Source organism: Larus michahellis, chromosome 7, assembly GCF_964199755.1.
Source record: "Larus michahellis chromosome 7, bLarMic1.1, whole genome shotgun sequence".
Taxonomy (NCBI): domain Eukaryota; kingdom Metazoa; phylum Chordata; class Aves; order Charadriiformes; family Laridae; genus Larus; species Larus michahellis.
The window spans coordinates 44115244-44136996 of record NC_133902.1 but is presented as its reverse complement, the minus strand read 5'-3'; the positions used below and the strand labels follow the sequence as shown (position 1 = coordinate 44136996).

At 47.2% G+C, this 21753-nt stretch overlaps 1 protein-coding gene across 2 annotated transcripts in view; it reads right to left on the bottom strand.

The window, feature by feature from the left end:
- MARCHF4 (membrane associated ring-CH-type finger 4) overlaps positions 1-20810 on the bottom strand; it is a 107429-nt gene extending 86619 nt beyond the window's left edge. The window contains exon 1 of one of the 2 annotated variants that reach the window (XM_074595654.1): positions 19910-20810. In XM_074595654.1, coding sequence (XP_074451755.1) covers positions 19910-20395 — 486 coding nt within the window. In that variant the 5' untranslated portion in view covers positions 20396-20810. The remainder of the gene's footprint in view (positions 1-19909) is intronic. The other variant, XM_074595653.1, reaches the window with a different exon arrangement.
- Between the last annotated feature and the right edge of the window lie 943 nt (positions 20811-21753).

Here is a 21753-nt window from a genome sequence, read left to right as displayed (position 1 = left end):
GACAGAAGTGGGGACACCACTGAGACGGCTGCGGGCACATTCGCGTCTGAAGGCAGGCAGGTGGGTGGGCAGCACATCGCTGCGTGTGTAAAAATCTTCTCCCCCCCGCCAACACCCTTCTCCAGAACAAGAATTCTAAATCCTATGAGTAGTGACATTGCATCCACTTCTCAGTCCCCTCAACCCTGTGGTTTTTGTAGGGTCACAGAATTTAAGTTGGGAAATTAAGAATTTAAGTTCTTTAGTCCAACCTCCTGCTTACACCAGGGCTAGCTTCAAGGTTGCTCAGGGCTTCATTTAGCTGAACCTTGAAGATCTCCGAGGGCTGAGATCCTACCACATCTCTGTCTCAGGGCTGCGCCGCTCTCACCGTGAAAGTTTGTTTCTGTATATCCAACAAGCATTTCCCTTGCTGCAACTTGTGCCATTGCCTCTTGTCCTTTGCTGTGCCCCTCTGGCTCTGTGTTCTCTATAATACGACTTTAGGTAGCAGAAGGCATCGGATTTCCCCTTCCATCTTCTCATTGACAGGCTGAACAAGTCCGACTCCCTCCATCTCTCCTCACCCCTCATCGGCTCCTGCCCCTTAACCATTTTAGCAGGCCCCACTGGAGTGGCTCTGGATTGTCAATCTCTCTTTTGTACCGGGGGATCTTTGGGCACTAAGAAGGGAATCTCTGAAATTACAGCCTTCAACCACCTCATACAGCCCTAGGATAGCCCTTCTTCCCAGTTTGGCCAGAAGATCCCTGATCTGGGAAGAACTTCAGCGTCACCTGGGAAAAACTGCGAAGTATATGAGAACGAAAATGGCATAGCTCCATGCCTAACAGTGTCACTGGTTTTCTTTTCCTTTTACAGAGGTAGAACGGGACTCGCTCCTGGGACAGACAGACAGATGTCAGCCCAGGCAGGGAGCTTGTTTTCTTGAAGAGCTGAGCTCTAAGTATGCTTTATCTCATTGGGCTGAATTTAGAATAATCCCCTTGGAATTGCTGTGGTATATCTTCAAATGCCTTATCCTTCATTGTTGCTGGAAGGGAGCTGCTTAATTCTTGGTATTGGGATGCAATTCCATGCACAGTTTATGCCTAAGTCTGTGCTGCTGTCTCCCCCTTCCCCTTGCCCTCTCGGGTGTGCTGCCCTGCCCCTCTGGCAGTGCTGTGCTGGTGACCGGGTGGTCAGGTCAGGGAACCGATCCAACTGAAAGCTAATCAAAATTTTAAAAAAGTTGATTCTTGTGGATCAAGTCCCTGGCTGCATGGTCGCTGGTGCTCAGAAAGGGTAGAAATGCAGAGCTGAGGCTGCTGCTCACCATAGCTGCATGGGCTTAGGTTGGTTCAGCTTGCTCATGAACACACACCACCAAGAGACCGGGAAGTCATCCTTACGCTGGGGGAAGGTCTGTAGATTAGACTTTGCCTTCCTTCACCGTTTTCTCCCCTTGGGAATGTCCCTGCTGCTCCTGGCTCAACTGCTGAGCAGAGAGACACTGTGTAGGGAGGACAGACAGGTTCTGAACTGACTTTAGCCTGACTTTGCTCACCATGGACGTCTTGCCTTCCAGCATTGCATGTCTTGTCCCACGCAGCCTTTCCTCAGAGCAATTAATTTGTGCCAGCCCAGCCCCGCCATCCCCACTCCTCATCCAGCCCAGCCCTGTCACCTCTCCAAAGCCCCCAGCAAGGTGTCAGTCTTCATTAGCAGAGGAGTGTGGGGGTTTTGCTGATATAATTTCCCAAGTAGTCTGGCTGAATACACAGTCCTTGCAGAGCAAAGGCACTCCAGGACTTCCCTCAGTGTCCCTTGGTGGCCTCATGCTGGCATCCCCTACCTCAGCTGGGGTAAGGGCTCCCTGAGGTCTGTCCTCCTGAGGGTTTTTTCTCTCGGGACTGATGCACTGAAATATCCATCTCCACCCTATGATCTGGTCCAGCTCCCTCTCTAGAGGGGATCTCTGACCTTTCAAGGAGATCTAACTCTTCTTTATTATAAATATTCAAATATTTCAGTGTCAGAGGGAGATGCATCCCTCTTAATCCTTCCCAACAGTATTAACTAGACAAATCAGGAAGAAATTAATTAAGCAAAAGAAAAACCAGACTGAATACCTGGGAAAATGTCTTGCCGCTGAATCGCCTTATGATAATCTCTTAGGGACTTGGAGGAGGCTGTGCTACTCCTGGCATTTGAAAACAAGCGTGGAAAGGCAACAGAGAAAGCAATGAGAGCGATGCTCAGTGCTGGGAGGTATGAACTAGAAACAGAACAACAGGCCTTTGATATCTGTGACACTGCTGGAAGAAGGATAGATTCAGCCAGTTCAGATTTTGAAAAATCCCAATAATGTAAATTCCTTAAATACAAGCCAAGTCTATGAATAAGATAAATCTCTTAGTCACTTTGCCAGTGATATCCTTCTAATCTCATCCTTCCTCAATGATGCTGCTCAGAGAGTAAAACACTTTGCATAAATGGGTTTGCTGCTCAGAGCAGTCACTCATGCCTCCCGCTCCAACCCCAGGATTAGAGAAGTCCCCTGGATTAAGGCTGTTACTATTTTGAGGCCAGGGGGAACCAGCTAAGCAAGGGCTCAAGAGAACTTTCACGCAATTGCGAGAGAGAGAGAGAGAAAGAGGAGAGGCACCACCATCTCAGGGAACAGCATGTCCCACACTGGCCTTGAACTGTACTTAAAGTGCTTTACAAACACAAATGACCCAACAACAAGGAATTATCAACATACCACAGGAAGGTAACAGTAACTGAAGGGCCAAGCCAACTTAAAAATAAATTACATTGAACTGACGGTGCCATTTCCAGAGATGCTGAGTGCCTTTCTCCCCTGCAGACATCTCTGGCTGCTGAGCGGGCCCAGCAGCTTGAAATTCAGAGCCCATGTCTGCCGAGCTGTCCTTCCCAAAACAGAGATTGGAAATGACCTGCGCAAGGTTAAAAAGTGAGCCGGGAACCAGAGACAGATCCCCTGAGCTCCGGTGCCCCAGAAGCATGGTGGAGCCATTTACCCCCAAATGAGAAGAGCCTCAATACCACCAGCTCAGATTTCAGACAGACTTCAGGTCACTTTGTGGAGGTGAACAGATCATTCCGGATGCCAAAGAGAGGAAAACCAGGCCTATTCATCCAAATTACACCTAAGGCCACTAGAACCATTTGCCTTTTGTTTACTGTTCCCTCGTAGCACAGGCACACAGGAGAACTCTTCTCAGTACTACTTAGGTAGCATATACTGTAATAAAGGATGTAATCCCTTAAAATACAAAAGCTTTCCTTATAATCCATGCGTGTGTAAACCTTGACAAATACTTCATACGCTTCTGTCACACCAGCATGAAATAGTTTTAACATCTCTGACAGGCACGTGAGTTTTCAGAAGCGCTTCTCACACGTTTACTACGTCAGTCCCCAAGAGTTGCTCCCTCTCACTATTTCTCTGTGGAGACCCTCTTTGCCGATGCTCTCCCCTCCCCATGGGAGAGTTTCCAGCAGAAATTCCAGCTGGATACTGGAAAAGGGAAAATATTGGCTCCTGGGAAGGCAGAAGAGTTTTGCTGTTAGCAGCATCAGACTGGACTTAACAGTGTTTTGCTGGGAGAACCCTGTCCTCGTATAGGAGTAGCTTCTACCTACGTTTGCAGAGCAGCTTTTCTGGGCTTTGGTTAATTAAAACAGAGTATCTCCTGCACAGCTTTTAAACTCTATTTCTATGAGAGATATGCAGGGCTGTGGGCTGTCCGTCACATCCTGCATGTCCCCCGTGCCAAGACTGTAGTTTTCTATTTGACTGTAAATCATCCATTTTAATTACATGTAAGACAATTATTATTGGTTTTTAGTGAATCATTTTTCTCTCAGTAATTAGTAGTTGTCAGTTCAACTCAGCCCAGTGCTGGTGTAACCCAGTGACTTCAAGGCTGTGTTTAAAATATCTTTTCTCCCACACAGCAGCTCATCACAAACAATATCACTTTTCCTGCCTTGTCCACTGGAGCTGTGTCGCACCGTGATTATCTCGAAAACTCCCAGCCAGGCCAGCGACGAGGAACGCTTGCTGTCTGAGCACAGAAGGGCCTGCCCGACGGGAGAAGAACTTGGCCAAGAAAAGGCAGCTCACCTCCTTGACCCTATTTCATTGCTATATGCTTCAAATCCTGGCTGTGTCTGTCTCGCTATAAAAACATCTGACTGTCTCTAACACTTATTTTTGCTCGCCGCTTCAGCGTGGCCTTACTTGGCAACTTCTCCCATCTGTTTACTACTCTTCAATGCTGTGCGTGCATTTCCGAATCGCTGTTAACTTATAATAATGCGGATATTCCGCATTTCCAGAGCACCCAGCTTTGAAATGTTCTAGGTGTTTCATAGCTGAGCAAGGATCCCTTACAGCTTTCCTAGGAGGAAGTGAAGATTCCTAGTCCTGCTTTATGGCGGCACGAAAGGGCCCTACGTATCACTACAGGTGAATCCAGGTCCAGAGGGGCTATATCTAGATGTAGCAGCTATATGTGCACTGTGTATCTGTGTTCCCGTATAATCAATGGAGGTCTAGTCAATGCTGACAGCGGAGCCCCGGGAGTGAGTCAGCTGAGCAAATGTAGGTGTCTAGCTCTCCAGCTCCACTGACTGTATTGACTAGGGGCACGATTACCTACCTTGAGATGTTTTCCGCTAAGAAATCGTTGTGTGGGCATGAGTCAAGCTCCTGATTTTTCACTGCCTAGACACCCAGTCCACATGCAGACACCTACGTTGCAACACTCGCACTGAGGTGTCTGCAGTCTGGAGCTGCGTCCCGCCTCGGTGATGTGCCCAGGATCACGGCTTGTTTACAAAGCTCGGAGAAGAAGCCGAGATCCTTGGGTTGCTGTTCATCCCCCTTCATCCACTTGAACTGGAAGAGGAACCTCCTCTAGGCAAGCTCTCGCCGTGGGGGGAACTACTCTAAATACGTACTCAGAGCTAGCAAGCAACCCTCCACCTGGGTTGGGACCTGTTTGTTATCCAGTGATTGAGCTGCCACCTTCACCCTAAAACCTGATCTCTAGGATAACTGTCATCTGAGAGGACTACGTTTGCTGCTCAACTCCCCACACCCTTCAGCCTACCTTTTTTTCTCTAGCAGAGGGGCAAACCCTGGCTCCTCAGAAAGCAAAGGGGCCCCTCTCCGGGCACTCATGGGGGCAGACCGTGTGGTTTTCCTCCATATCACGGTGTGCTGTTTGTTTAAGAGATCTTCTCACATAGGTTAAATACTGCCCTGACCGGGAAGTTTTCTTTACACCTTGTATTGTCCAGCAAGGGCTCACTACTGTTTCACAGTCACAGCTCTGACATCTGTGTCAGAAAGTGTTCAAGCTAAACAAGCCTAAGTTCTTAACCACCACCATGTCTTGGATCTTTCTAGGTTGGCCTGCTTTCATGATCTAGTGAACCTCACGGCTGACCAGTCAGATGGAAAGATCTTTTTCAGTGGGTGGACACAGAGCATTGGTATGGGGATTGACAAAACAAAAGGCACACAGGCCTGACCCGTGGGCCACCGTGATTCAGCCCAGTCGTGATGCACTGCAAATCACCACGCTGCACTGGACATGCCATGCACATACTACCGGGAGAGACAGCCAAAGTGCTGATCTATGAGTAATGGACCAGTAACAGCCAAGAGCCGTCACCTTCCAAAGGAACGCTTTCTGCACAGGGACGTCCCTGGCTGGGGCAGCTCTTGGTTGGTGTGTTGTGTCTCCAACCCTGCAGCGAGCTCAGCAGAGACCTCCAGGGAAGTGCCTTGCTGCAGCCTGAAACTGCCGCAGCTGCTCAACAGTCCAGATGTGCATCGTGGCACCAAGCTGCCTTCAGCGGGAAACGTTGACCCACAAGTGACCACTTAATCTCCTCCTCTATCCCATTTGGCTCAGCCATGTGGCATCTGCCTTCCACCGCACAGCCGCAAATACGTGTACAGCAAATCCCTGCCTAACAGCGAGTGCTGGGATTGGCGCACGCTGCGGCACTGCACGGTGGCTGGCTGCTGCTTGGAAATCACATCGATCCTTGAAAGACAGAGGGGTCAGGGAGCGTGTTAGTGGGAGCCCAGGTCCCTGACCTCCATGGTCCTCTGACCATCTCATGAAAGCCCTGCAGTCCAGGAGTGGTGCAATGCACTGAAGATACCTACCTCTGATGCTGCTGTGCACATTTCAGGAGGGAAGAAAAACAGCTGAAGGCAATGTAGACACAGTGATTTAAAAGGAAACAGATTCAAGACAGACACGTGAGTGCAGCTGTGTCCCAGAAGTTATGCCATATGCATTTATAGGTAGATAGATACTCGGCAAAAACCTCTCCCTCCACCCTGACAGGATATAAACTGTGGGAAGGGCTATTATTCATCCTGTAGCCCACCAGTTACACCTGAAGCTGTATCAGAGAGCTACCAAACAGTGTCAACCAGGAGGACTCGTGGGCTTTGTCTCACTCTGGGAACCAAATACCACAGGGCAGTCGGAGAAAGAGAACTCAAGGGGTGCACATTTGTCCCAGATGTGGTTAAGGCAGGCTGAATTGGTGGGATTCGGATGGTTTTCATGATCTCCATGTGTTCCTACAGCCTCTTTTTGACTCATCAGCATCTCCAGCACATGAAGTGCCTTTAGGGGCATTTACTTATGGGTAGAGACCTTGGCCAGTGCTGATGGCTGGTAAGTGTATGAAAATGCAAAACAGCTGTCACTGGAAGTGAGTTTTGAACTCCAGGTTGTTTCATTTCCAGCTGAGCAAATTTTCTCTTATTTTACAGGATACGGAGAGAACATACTCTCTTGTGCCTAAGCACCACTCCTTGTCTCTGCAATACAACAGAACAAATGGCCTAATCAGGCCAAAATGCAGAGCATGCTGAAAAACTGGGAACATTCAGGATGTAGTTAGAGAAGGTAAAAACCTCCCCTGTAGCCTGGGGGGGGGGCTGGTATTGCTGCTCTCATCACAGCGCTTAGGGGCAGGGGATTATCTGGCGAGAAAAGACAAAGAGTTACATTCCCCCGTTGGAGGGACATCACCGGGAGAGGGATGAAGTTATAAATCCTATGGAAGGAGATACTCAAGTGGGGAAATGCAGAACTGGGAGTGATGCAAAGAAGCAAAGAGCAGATGAATGTCATTGGGCTCTTCTGGTGGTGGTGGTATCACCTGCAGGAGCGAATGACTGAGGCTCCGTCAGGTGCAACACAACCTTGTGCTGATCAGAGAAGCAGAGCACGTGTTTTCCAGCTTCTTCTCTCCCAAGATCATCCCCCTGCACCTTCTGTTTCATCAGAGAAACCTGATCTCAGCGGTCTCCTCACATCCATTACAAGGAAAAATAACTGGATCCAACCCAAACGGAAAACAGAGCTGTGCTATGGTAGCAAACCTCCTGCCAGCTTCAGAGGAGATTGCAACATTTGCCCCGCATGTTTCTGATCCTCCTAAACACACACAGAGCAGCTCGGTTACACGCACACACGCATTTGTATGCCTTGCGTTTGCAAATAATATCTGATGTGGAGCCTCTCGGACTGCTCTGCCACAATCCATAAGCCCGTAGCTGTCTCTGCATCCCTCTTCGCTTGCCACAACAATAACAACTTCTGAAGAGTCCCAGCAGCTTATTTCGCTTTCCTACTGACAGATCCACTTTAGCTGCCTCAGATCAAAGTTCCTCCTCTCTTTACGTTGCACAGAATTATTTCTGATATTCTCCCCACCATGCATTCTCACTTAACTGGTCTACAGTGGCCCGCCATGATCACCTGGCTCTCCACTCCAGCTGGGTTTGCTATAGCGATCAAGTGACACGTAGCACTCTGCAGATTTGGGAAAGAGGTGCTGCCATCAGCCAACTGCAAAAGATGCTGCTTCAGGCTTTCAGGCCACCCTAGGCAGCCCTACATCAACCCTCTCCATGCCCACGCTGCCTGAAGGGCAAATGCCATCATCTGGCTGGATGTGACTGTCCTGTTGTGAAGTGCCCCTGGAAAAGGCCGCCTGAAGTAACAGATCCTGGACTGTGATCAGTGAAGAAGACTCCAAAACTTTTAATATGTGGTTCCTCGGTTTTCCTAAGTGTGTAATTTCCTGAAATACTTAGTATTGCATTCAAACTTGCTAGGCTCAGCCTCTGCTGGCAGACGGATCTTTTTCTTGCCTTTTTTAAAAGAGAACGGAGAACAAAACCAAAATCAAAACCAGAAGCTCTCAGAGCAATGGAGCCAAACAAAGTATAGGTTTCCCCAATTTGTACCTGGGAGTAAGGTGGCTTCTTTGATGTCTAATAGGGGTGGACCTCTGATGACAGTTCTCCTCCGTGGCATCACAAACCCAATGTGGGGGTTATGCCCCACTTGGCCACATATTTTCATGCAGCTCATAAAAGCTTAAGAATTCTGCAGCCTTCATTTATCAAAGGTGGTTGAATTTGGCAAAGAAGTTCAAATGTCGCTGAGTGTATCTCATGGACTTACAAACAGAACTTACATGGACAAGTACTGTTGCCTAGGAAAGCAAGCTAGAAAGACAGAAAATAATATTTTTCATTTTTATTAAAATATATCTTGGGACAGGTTTTGAATGGCTTTCCAGACAAATTAATTGAAGGCAGAAAGCAAAAATAGCCTGTAGAAAGGAGAATGACTGTGAGCTTCCAGAAAGCAGCAATTGTAACAGAATGCTTTTGTTTGTTATAGAGAGACTAATGGCTGTTTTTGTAGTCATTAGACAACGTATAATAAATTTCTGCTATTTTGCATATTTTTAAAGATTCCTAATTTTTCAAAATCTGCTTTTGCAAAGTTGAAAACCTTAGTTACAGATCTCTCTTTGCTTATCCTTCTGTTCAATTTAAATAGAAACAGTTCTTGCTCAATCAAGATTTTCTACAGCCAGTATTTCTGTAAGACTCAGATTTGAAAGAGTATCACCTCTTGGAGGTTTTGTGATTATTGGATCAAGAAGTGTCTTGGCTCTGACAAACAGAAATATCTGAGCCTTTGCTATTATTAGCAATGTTTGTTCTCATTCTTCAATCTATGGCTGGGCGGCTGTTTTCCCTTGGTATTTATCTGACCACCATTACAAAAATCTCAGCCCTTGTCCAAATCCACCCTGGGCAGCTAGAGCAGACATTTAATCATATCTTTTGCACAGCTCCTCCTAAAATCACTGTAAAGGCTAAGGGGGGATCTTATTGCTGTCTTCAGCCACCTCATGGAGAGGTACAGCAAAGAGAGCCAGACTCTTCTCGAAGATGCATGGTTATAAGACAAGAGGCAACAGGCACAATTTGGAACACAAGGAATTATGATTAGAAATCAGAAAAAAAACATTTTCACCACGAGATAGGCCAAATATTGGACCAGGGGTCCAGAGAGGTTAGTCAAATAACCATCCTTGGAGATATCCAGTTCTCAGCTGGATAACGCCCAGAGGAACCCGATCTAGTCGGATCTCCTTGAGTAAGGGGTCGGAGAAGATGACCTCCAGAGGTCTCCGCATCCTAAATCATTCTGGGGTTGTGTGATTTTGTTTGACCTGAGCTATAACACTCAGAATTGTCACCTTCACCTGACATTTGCACCACACGCCTGAGCACACCTCCAAAGAGATGAAACACCAAGAAAAAGGTGAGAGAAGAAATTTCTTGAATAGCTGCAGGATGAGAAGGCCAGGGGCTCTCCTGCAGATTTTCGCATGTCTGCAAGAAGGGCAAGAAATAATCCATAAGGACTGGGAAAGAGAAAAACGATGGCAGCTGGGCCAGGTCATGGCAGCTTAGCGCACTGGATGTTATGTAGGAGTCCTCACTGCAGGCTATGGGGGCTGTAGAAATGTTTCTCTTAGAAAAGATGTAGCCATCCTGTCTATGAAGAAAGTTTTCCAAATGTGGGTTAAATGTAGGTGACAGCACTTCCGTACTCATATGTCAGAGGAGGCTATGAACTGGTTTTTCCTAACTAGCTGAATCCCATGTGTGTTTTACCAGGCTGAAAGTTTCTTGCTTTTAATCTGATGGGGAATAAAGCTGTCTTCAAACACAGAACTTTCTCCATGAGGGAAATCTTCTTCGCCAGCCAGCCCAAGGGTTTTTGAAGCTGGTTTTTAAGGATGTGCACAGTACACAGTCTTTTCTGTGACAGAAAAGACAAAAGTTCATATGCAAAGAGAGTTTCAGTTCTCGGTTTCCCCAGATTTTCTCCTTGGGCACTGCAACAATCACCCATTGTTGGAGATTTTAAAATCAAGATGGGATGTTTCTTCTCCAGTCCTTGCACATGTATTAACCTTCAAGCAGGAATTTCATTGGGGGAACTTATTTACCTGCTATCAGAGACAGGTTCAGACTAGACTAGGCCACTAACCCCCTCTAGCCCTAAACCTTGTAAGAATTCATCTCTCTTCAACGTTAAGGAAACGTTGGGTTTTTATGTCCTAAAATGTGAACTCTTTAGGGCAAGAAAAGCCTTTGCTTCACTTCTTGGTGCAATGCTTGACATACTGACATCATCTAAAGGTTACTACAGTATTAAAATAAAGAATGGTCTAGAGGCCAGAAGCACCCATAACTTTACTTCTGCCTCTCATGCAAACCTTCTCTTTAATTACTTAACTGCTCTTTCTCTCTGATATAGTATTTTATTATTACCTACTTTTCTTGAATGCTCATCTGATCCGTCTTAATGTTCTCTTAATATCACTTGGAATGGAATAATAATCTGCTTGTGCTTCTCCAGCACCTTTAACCCTGACAGGTCCTAGTGTGCTTAACAAGGAGAAAGGGAAAGTGCAGGACATCAGACAAACCTGACACAACTAAAAGTGCTGGGGTGTTTGGAGGGGCAGGTTTAGCCCATGGCCCTGTACTTGCAGAAAGTGGAAACCATCCTCTGAGCTTCAGTTCACCACCTGCGTGAAATTGTCAGGGCAGGTGCTGATATGAGGTGGGTGAAGTGGCAGCTGGATTCCTGCGTGCCAGTGCTGTATGTTATGTCTTCATCAGATCCATCCACGGGGCTTTCTTGACTCTCCCAAAGCCTGGGAATTGGAGTAAAAAAACTATACAGGATCTACCTGGGTAAGGACAGGGAACACTGATGGGAGGGGAGATGACGTGGAAGTTCTCAGGGAAACCACTTCTTCCATCAGAATACCAGTTAAAGAAGTGATCTTCACACCTTGGTTTTGACTCAACTGAAGCAGGGCAATGCCCATGCTGGGAAGGTGGAGAAGAAGGGATCACAGAAATGAAGGCAAGAAATGAGGAGCTGAGCAAGTGTCTGTGCAACCTGAAAGAAAGCAAACGAAGATCCGGACACAACGCAAACACACAGCTGGGAAGTGAGAGGAAAGAAGCTCAAGCTGAGGGTAGGGTTAGTGCCCCGAATGACAGTGCTAGCACAAGAGGAAGGCAGAAAAAAGACAGGCATGGAGGAAAATGCGGGATACAAGGAAACTGAGCTGATGCCAGACCATTCAATAACACCTGTGCGGGAGACAGAAAGAGATCTGGGGTTGGGCTGAAGCAAACCAAGCCTGTAGAGCCAGCCTTAAGGGCTTACATAATGGGGCAAGTGGACGAACTGGAGATAGATGGGAAGCACAAGGAGAAAGGAGCTTTGTGGGACCCCATTAGGGAATTGTGGAGGAAATGTGAGCCACCCCATCAATGATAAAGTGATTGGAGAAGCAGGAGAGGAGTGGGTGGTGGGGGCAACATTTCAGGAAGGACTGTCTGGAGGCCTGCATCTTTCAGGGAAGGTCACATTCAGCCTTGCTGAGAGTGTCTTTAGTTGTGGGTAGAGAGCAGACGCCTGAACTGAAGTGACGCGGATCCATTCTCTCCTCCTCCACACGGCTATAAGTGAGTAGCGACAAGACTGGCCCCAGCCTTAAGTCTCATCTCTGGCAGCCAAGGCATCCTTAAAGAAAAGCACAGCTGCTCCTCCAGCCTTTTCCTCCCAGCTCTCTTCAGGAGTCAAGGCAGAAGACCTCCAGTCATTAATGACATGAAAGATTCAGTAAAGTTAATGCTACTGCACTTGCAGGCCCACCTGGAAGCGGCTGCTACTGCCGAGAAGTGGAATGGGGAAAACCAGATGCAATTCAGTAGGGCCAAGTACAGCTCCTCCACCAAGGCAGTAGTGCCAACTCCACAGAGCCAGGATGGAGGAGGACTGGCCAGGAAGCCGTTCTGAAGGACATGGAGATTATATGGGAACATAAGTTGAGTAACAATCAATAATCTTCTGCTGTTCCATAACTAACTAACTAAATAAATAAATGAATGAAGAGGGCAAGCATCACCCTGGAATGGATGGCATCTGCTAGCTGTTAAACAGGATTCCAAACCTTTCTGCACTGCTCAGCACTGACAAGGACTCAGCTGGGGAGTTGTTTCCAACTTTAGACTGTGCATTTAAAGCAAAATATGGACCATTTGGTGAGAGTCCAGAAGATAACACCAAGGATGATTAGAGGTCTGGAAAACATGTCATAAAAGCAAAAGTAGAATTGGGATTGTTTGGCCTAGAGAAGAACAGGGAGTGTCACGGCTTCAGTTGTCACTTGAACTTGTAAACTCCTCAGAGGATGAATTTTCATTATATTTACATGCAACTACTGAATAATACTTTTAATTACTGCTTGGAAAAAAAAGGAAATGGTAAAAATAATCTGCTGTCTGTGACTCCATGGCAAAAAGTATGGCTGGCAGTCCTATTTTCCAATCATAATGGAAGTTCCCTACAATGTTCTTCTACAGAGGAGTCAAAACTTTCTCAGGAATCCATTCAGGATTGAACTACCCTGTCCTCCATGGAGCTTACACAGTTTTCCCCCAAGCACAGCCTGGTTTCTCCAACAAACACAACGCACTAGATGTAGGAAAGAATAAAACACCGTGTAAAACATAGTTTTGTTTTCTCCCATTCTGTACCATCCCTTCCCTCACTCCCACCCAGGGAACCTGGTTAAACTCATGTGACTATTGCGAGTGATGCCACCAGTGTCCAAGCTACAAATGGAGAGTGCTTGAGTAAGATGGTACGCAGGCCACAGGAGAACCTGTGCAGAGTACAGCCAGACAGGATGGGTGGGACCAAGGTGAGATGTGTCAATTGACTTTGGCCAAGAAGAAGAGAAGGAAGAGAAGGTGAGAGAAAAGCACCAAAGAGTGTAAAGAAGAAGAAATGACACAAAGAAGAAAAGATGTGTGAGGATTTCAGGATCTGGGCCCTGTCACTGGAACCAGTCTGCCCAACATTTTGCCTTATCTCATCCCTTTTCAGAGAGGGGCAGCCCATTTATAATCTACATAGGTTTCCAGGTCTTGCTGGTTTTTTCCTCACCAGAAGAAAGTCATCACTCATCACTCTCCACTTCCAACAATGTAATCGGTTCTACTGTAACCAGTGATAAATCAGAATAAAAGGATAAAAGGTCTGTTGTGAAAACGTGGGGGAAGCTAAGAAAGTCTTCAGCATCAAGCAATTCATTTTAGGCAAGTAACCCTGATTAACAAAGGAAAAGGAGAAAGATAAAAAGTTAACAAGGTATTCTGTGAGTACTATTTGAGTCTGGTTTCCCATGGAAACCATATCATGTTGGGGGTTTTTTTGTGTCTAATGGGATACATGTTCCTGTTAAAGCTTTTGCTTCAGCTGAAGCTTTGTCCTGCATGAACTCTACAGTGTGTAGCACAGCCAATGCTATAATCTCTCCCACAACAGGACATTTCTAGGTTTCTTCTTCTTCATCCAGCCAGTTTTCATGAAACTTGCAGGAATTTAATGCCCGTCAGACCTCCACTCTCTGCCAAATCTGTCTGAAATCAGCCAATGGGTTTAGAGGAGGGCTGATGAGCCTAAACTGTAACAGCTAGCACCATCATATGGCTTTATTCCTCTAGCAATCAGCTAGTAAAAGGGATGGGATGGCCACAAATATGGACCAATAACAATTATAGTCTATCTTATTATCTTACTCTAGGCCTAGGAGTGATGAAAACCTGTGCAGCAGGCACATAGGACACACAGCATCACAGAGTTTCGGCACAACCATATTTCTGACTTCTGGACTGGGCCAACCTTGAATGGAAAAATACCAATGTGAGCAAAAGGCTGCCACAGAGGAGGCCCTCGCTGGGAATGAATTTTTGCTTGAAAGACAACCTGAATGCAATTCAGTTTTGTACGAACAGAGCCCTTCCAGGAGCAAGTGTTGCCTTTGTGGAAATAACAGTGACTCTACAGATGCAAACAATGGAGCTACATGCTTTTGCATTGCTTGTTCTGTCACTAACTGACATCAGCCACTGTTAATCATGGCCTGAAATGTATATTTAAGAAACAGTGACACAAACACAGACAAGTTCCTTCATGAAGCCTTTTATATGGGTAAAAGTAGAAGAAAAGAAAAACTGCTCCTCAGGCTAGCTAGTGGCATTGAAATAAATGGGTCAGGCATCAGAGTTTCAGAGGCACAAAAGGTGAAAACCCCGTCTCCTGGAGCAATTAAAAGTCAATGGGATTAGTGGCCTTCACTATTATTTATAGAAACCCTGCTGTGTGCACAACATTATTGAAATACAGGGGTCAAGTCCCTGCTACTGGATGCCTACCCTTTTGCTGTTGAAGTTAATGGGAACTTTGCCAATCAACTCTGTGGCAACAGAGTCTAAATCTAAAATAGATGACATCCTGGGCTCCATTCAGTTGATGGCTCAAGCAAAGCTTTTGCCAAAGCCAAAAATGTTCTGCCTGCACAGTATAGATTTGATGCTGGGATAGGCGAAACAGGAGAGTTGGCTATAGAGATGTTAAGGTTCACAGATGGGAAGGCAGAGAGGTGGACTGAATGTCACAGGAAGCATCTTCCCTTCCTTTCCGTCATAAATTACAACATACAGATTGAAATCTAAAGAACTGCATCCCAGCATCTCTGAGTCTTCAGTTTTAGCAGGACTGGCTGTTTTCCAGTAAACGATTCTCCTTCTAACACCAAGTAAATGAATCCTGTTGGAACACACCTATGAAAAGGACACGGATGGGAAGCCTGCACCATGATTATGTGGTTCAACATGTTTGAAAACAGTGTCCTGATGGTCTAACTGGTTTGGGCAGATGCCACCAAACACCAGTGCCCCCCTTCCTGTGTTTCCCTGGCTTTGGAGATGCTTGTGATGCTGGCTGTGCAGTTGTTTCTTCTTCCACTCATTCATTATCACGCTCATGCCCTGAATTCTGCCACAGGCTACCTCTTTTCCTCTTTGTCTCACTCTAGAAAAGAGGTACCTGATTCTGCTCTATTTTACGACATTGTAAATCAGAAATAAAGCATCCCAGAGACTTCCTCCACTCCTCTGTGCTGCTGAGACACCAATCTGTAGAGTGGCGATATTTCCTGGCTTAGTTCATGCCATCTCTGCAGACACTACCAGGCAGGAAGCTAATGACGGCTTTTGGTATTTGTAATGGAATGGGGTTGAGATTCTGACTTGTTCTTTCAAGCAACGCATGCTAATGACCAGCCATTCGATGGTACTAACCATTCACTGATCCTACGTAGGGCGCCCAAGAATGGTACATTAATCTAGGCCAAGTAATTTAGGGCCACCTTAGCTCTAGAGAGGTTCTGAGCGTGGCAGGTGCCTACCTGCTGAAGACACTACGTTACCAGTGCATGAAATCCAGACAAGCACCTGGAGTGGGAGATCTCACTGGCTGTGCACCAGGGGCTGGTGAGCTGTGCGGCTGCAGACCAGCCCCGGGGCTCTGCTCCTCTTCAGTGTTACCCTGATCTCTAGATTGGTTTCAGACCTGAAGCATGAATTTTACTCTCAGAAGTGTTATCGTTAATTGTGATGACTCTAGATATCCTTAATAGCCACATGGCTTTACAATCCTGTATTAAACTCACTCAAGTTCTTTGTCCTGCTAACACCCTGCAACAAGGAGCCCCACAGCCTAATGACATATCCCATGGAAATGCATGTCCTGATATCCATTATAGATTGTCTTCTCTTCCTATTTCCTTGAAGGTCTTCTTGTTCTCATATTAGTGAGTTGGTGTCCCTAAAGTCAGGAGGGGACTTTAGTGGGAAGAATAGTCTATTTTCAAACATTTCTATTGAATCCTGAGCTAAGTCCAAGCTAGCAGCCTGCAGGCAAAAGAGTCCACAGTCTGTTCTCTCTGATCCTCCTTAGCCAACCAATCCTATCTGCACTGACTTTTCAAATCTCCATCTTTACGGTACTTTTCCCCAGAACAGAGAAACGCAGACAGAAACTGACAGGTAAGAAAAGATGCACGCACGCTCTAACTGACAATCCAACAAGCAATCCTTGAGACACACTGATTTCCAAATGATCTCAGTTTCATTTAAGAACGCTTTTCTATTTATTTTCCGCACAGCTAGCCCCAACTCTAAACCCCACCGTACTGCCAACTCCTTGTGACCTGGGCAAACAGTTTATCTACTGATGGGAAGGGACTTTTCAGCCATGTCTTTTCCTGCTACTCTCCACCACTTGCTTTCAACTTGGATCCATACCAAGTACTGTGAAACATGTGTGAGCGAGGAGCTCGTCTTAGTTTCTTTCTCTTGCAGAACATTGTCAGAGATCCAGGAAAGCAGACAAAATTCTGCAAACACTGAGCATTAATCAAAACAGAATAAAAATACTCCAGCATCTTGCTTTCTCCCCAGAGCTTTGCCGTTCAATCCAGGGTCTCGGAATTAGCTGACACAATGGTGCAGGACACTCACTCGGTGAAACCTTCGAAAATGCCGAGCAAGCCCCCGAAAGGCAATGCCATTACCAAGCTCAGAGTTCAGCCCATCAGCTTTCATAATGTTGAGCCCTCACTTTCAATAAAAGCAGTCGCCTCTTTCAACTGCCAGACCTGAGCAGAGCTTGCTCTTCATGCCCTCAAAACGGGAGCCCAGGTGCTCTGATCACCTGGCCATCAGGTCTGCTCTTTCTCGTCTGGTTTCTCCCGAGTAATGTGCAAGGATCAGAACAGTTTCACAACAATGAGCTTTACTCCTTCCTACGGTCCCCAGCACATTTCTAAATGAAAGAATCAGCTTACCTACAAGAGCCACAAACAAACACGAGGAGCTTAAGATATAAGCAGTTCGGTAGCCTGAATTATCATGGGTGCTGGGCAATCATAAATTTAAAGTGAAAATCCCTACTGATTTTGTTTTGCATTAGATACTAAATAAAACCTACTTGCGAAGCCAGATTAGTAAGAAACCTTTTGGGGCTGTTGTATTATTTTTTTTTCAAATCAAAACAGGATTAAAACATCTTTTGGAGACTCGCTGTCATTTTATCTGGGTAAAGAAGCTTAGAGCGCCTAACAGTCAATTTGTAATGAAGGCTTTTGTTCTTGGTACTGTGATGCAGCCCTGAATTTGCCCACAGCTGCATCAGTTTCAGATGTTTTTGACAGGTAAATAAAACACTGTTTATATCTGTCATTGTTATTAATCTACACAGTAAAAAACTAGCAATTATATTTTGTTTCCAAATGGATAAATTTTCACGATGATCTTGGCAGGAGTGGTAGAGAATAATGTGCATCTATGACTTTTATAGTTGTGAGGGTCCAAAACATGAAGGGTCCTCGCTCAGCTGTCGAGTTAGAAAACGAACGAGAAATAAAGGCTAAACCGGTAATAACCACCATAATAAAAAAGAAAAAGGAATTCAGGATTTAGCTCTGTTGGAATTTTATTGATGTAAGGGCCAAATAAACCAAACTGCAGGTCTTGACATCAGCTGTACTGGTTCAGCTCTCAGTTATTCTGAACTCTACTTCTAGAAAGCCGTGTCAGGATCTGGCCATGCTCTAAACCCCCACGATTTGGGCCTCCATAACGAGTTGTGCTTCCCAGCTGCTGCAGGGCAAAGGGTTTCAGACACTTCTCAACACATGCTGGTGAAGAAAATATTATTTGCGGAATAAGGTACTGCTCAAGGACGAGTGGCAGAATCCAGCTGTAAGTGTCTTATTATACTGGTCAGAAACTGTGAGAAGCAAAAAAGAGAAATCCTGATGAAACTCTATTAGATGCCGGTCACGTCTGCTCAGCTTCTCACTCAGGTAGGCTGGCAGATGGTCAGCAAATAGTCTCACTTTTACAATGCAACCTACACAGGTTTTCAGTGTGAAAATTAGCATCCAATTATTTTCAAGCATTAGTGTTCTCCAAGGAAGCAAGTTACCTCTATTTTAATTCCGCTTAGGCTCTATTTGCTCAGACACGTAAGCCAATCTTGCAGGCGCTACATCTCGTGTACACAGGCAGAATGGCAAGCCAGGGAAGAGTACTAGAAATGTGGAATAATGCAAATTCCCAGGCAGGGAGCTGCATGGCTTCCAACTTTTAGAAGAGACGGGGAGGAGACAGTCAAGTGAGGAAGGCATAAAGCATCTCCAAAAAAAGAACGATTTCCCCCACCCCCATCTAAAAGCCTATGGTGCAAACTGTGTCCCACAACTATCAGTCAGCTGCATAAACCATTAGAGAAAGCTATAGTCCATTGAGCACTGAGCTGTGATCTATGGGACCCTTGGTATGACACATCCAGCAGGGCTGTGGAGAGTCGGATGAGTTGGTGGCGGGCCCTGCTTCTCCCAGAGAAGAACAGGAGCGTATTCCCCACCTTCCTGCCCCCATCACCTCCATCCTTGGACAGACACAAGGGAAGGCATGCTTGCTGCATTACAGACATGGGCACTATCCTTGGGACAAGCAGGACGGGTGCCAGAGCGTAGCCACTCTCATATGAGCAGTGGCTTTCCTTAGCAGAGTACATAGGTCCATGAAGGGGAAAGACGACACAGGGCAAAACCTGTTTCGCTCAAGATTTCAATATATCACCTTACGTGCCAGGATCTGTGCCTAAAATGGAAATGGGTATCAGCCAAGTCGAACCTCGCGACCCTTTCTTGTGCAAGGATCCCTTATTATCACAGGCAAGAGGACTATCCTGAGTAATAAAGGTTATCTGCATGTCTGGGCTTGATCCCACAAGCAGAGGTCTGCAGCCTTCCTTGCCACCTGCAGCTGTGACACGTTAGGTACAAATGCTGCTGTGTGTATTACTGTAAGGAAATTGCCAGCCTGAAAATACATGAACTGCTTTTAATTGTCATTAAATAGGGAGAATAATGTCCCAGGGTGGCACCTTATGTTCTAGTGAGGTTGCATTTGTTTCATTCTCCCGTGTCGTGCAGGGAAACTTCACTGGCCCAACCGCAGGTTGCACCAAGGATCATCTCAATGCTGCTGCTTCAGCAGGTACAATTGTAACCAGTGGTTTTGTTCCTCCAGCTAGTGCAACTGGGAGCAATGGGAAACCTGCAGAGCTCCTACTAGCCATCCCCTGGGAGCCACTGATGAGGTGGGGCTGCCTCCTGCCACGTGTTTATACAGACTGAAGTTGTATTTTTAAAAGCAAACAGCACATTAAACACCTCCTTTGCATCCCTTCTGGGATCATCGCAACCAGGTACCCATGAGGCGACAGAAAAGCCCCCCACGCCGAGATGCTCCCTGCTCCATGAAGGACTCTGCGAGTCCCTGCCATGCCACAGCTGCACCGGGCAAGGCTGCTGGGCAGCAGAGAGGGACGGACCAAGCCCCCACCCCACATTTCCCTGGGAAACACTGACAAGGTGCAAACCCCTGGATCCCAGGGCCTGGGCAGAGTCCCTCTGGGTTTGGAGTCCTGTTCCGGGCAATGGGGGGCAGCAGGCCCCCAGTTCCTGCAGGCTGGAGCATCGCTCCCATCGGCCGGCGGTCGCCCCCCACCCCAGCGCCCACCGCCCACGGCGGGCTCACCTGCTCGGGCCCCTGGAAGCAGATCCTGCAGAGCGGGGTGCGGATGCCGCTGTCGACGCTGCTGCCCAGCGAGTAGCGGTCCTCGGCCTTGCCCTTGCCGAAGTCATCCGAGGAGGTGCTGCTGGGCAGGGAGGCGGGCGGCTCCCCGGCGGGGCTGCCCCACTCCTCGGCTCCCGGGCTGCCCGCTCCGCCGCCCCCCGCCGCCGCCGCCGCCGCCGCCCGCCAGCCGGGCCCTCGCCCCCCGGGCGGTGCGGCCCCCGCCGGGCCGCCCGCCGCCGCCGCCTCTGCGCCGCCGGGCATGGGGAGAGGCGGCGGCGGGGAGGGCGGCGGCGGAGCGGGGGGTCTCCGCAGCAGGAAGACCTTCAGGTCATTGAAGAGCATGCGGCAGCGGCACTTGAGGAGGCCTTGGTTTCGCAACATCTGTCTCGGACGGAGGAGCCCGCAGCAGCAGTAGCAGAAAATGACCGCGCCGGGTGGTATTAACATGTGCCTTTCCTTGGCAGGCGGGGACGGGGTGGGAAAGAAAAGGGCAGGAGCCGGGCGCCCCGCGGCCGGGGGCGGGGGGGGCTCCGCTGCGGCCTCAGTGCCTGGAGGGGGGGGCGGTGTGGGGGGGTGGCTGCGCTGGCCGGCGGGGAAAGGACAAAAGCAGAGCCGGAGGGCGAGGGGGTGAAATCTCCGGCAGCCCGCTGAAATCCGCCGAGGTTGACAATTAAAAAAAAAAAAAAAAAAAAAAAAAAAAAAAACCCACAAAAAAACCACCCCGACTCTGCGCTTCTGGGGGAATCTCACCGCCCTCCCCCCCCCTCCACAAGTTTGTTTAGAAATGAGCGGGAGGAGGAAATAAATCTCCCACGCCCGAGGGTCCGCGGGCGGCGGGCTCGGGAGAAAGCCCCCGCTCGGCTCTCCCAACTCCTAAGCCTGTAAAAAAGAAGGGTCCACGTCTCCGGTGGGTGTGGAAAGGAGGGAGAATATGGTTCTCTCGACAGTATTTGGCATCTCAAGTATTCTTCCTTTTTCTTCTGTTTTGTTTTTTTTTTTTTTAATTTATTTTTTTCAATTAAAAAATAAACCCCGATCACACGAGACCCGGTGTGCACCCAGGCAAAATAGCAGCCGGTCTGGATATCAAAATGCAAAATTGGTAGCTGCTGTTATTATCAAAATTGCCTCTTTGACAAAAAAAGACCTTCACATTGTTTGTGGGAAAACACCCTACGTTTCCAACACTGTACTCCCAGGTGGCTTCAGATTTTACCGTTGCCTTTAAAAGATTTCATTGTAAATATTAAAAGTCCTGAAAGAAATAATTAGCATTCAATCAGCTTAATCCCAGATGTACTGAGAGAAATATATTTTTATATATATAATATATATATAATATATCATATATATTTTTATATATCTTTATATATTCTGACCTTCTCTATTCCAGCAGCTGTCTGGACCACACCAAAAAAAATCAGAGCGAAATTGGTGAGGGAAGGCAGCTGTATTATTCCCTAAGCTGTTACCATCCTGGACCAAAAAAAACCCCGTCGAAATCGGATCTATTCTTCGCATGTAATTGACCGAGGAAACGTGGATCTTACATGGTCACGTTTCCTTTCCTCCTTTCACAAAACAGGAACGTCATCAAACGCATTGGCAGCTTGTACAGACCATTGTGGATGGCGAGGCGGCCAGGGCTCTATCAGCAATTTCAGGGACCTCCTTTTGATGCATTGGACGAGGCTCCTTCTTTCTCTCCACCACCGTCCCCACCTTCATTTTCCTCCCCTTCTGTCCTCCTCCTCCTCTGACTGTTGTTCTCTCTCACAGGCATTGACATTCAACCATCGCAAGTC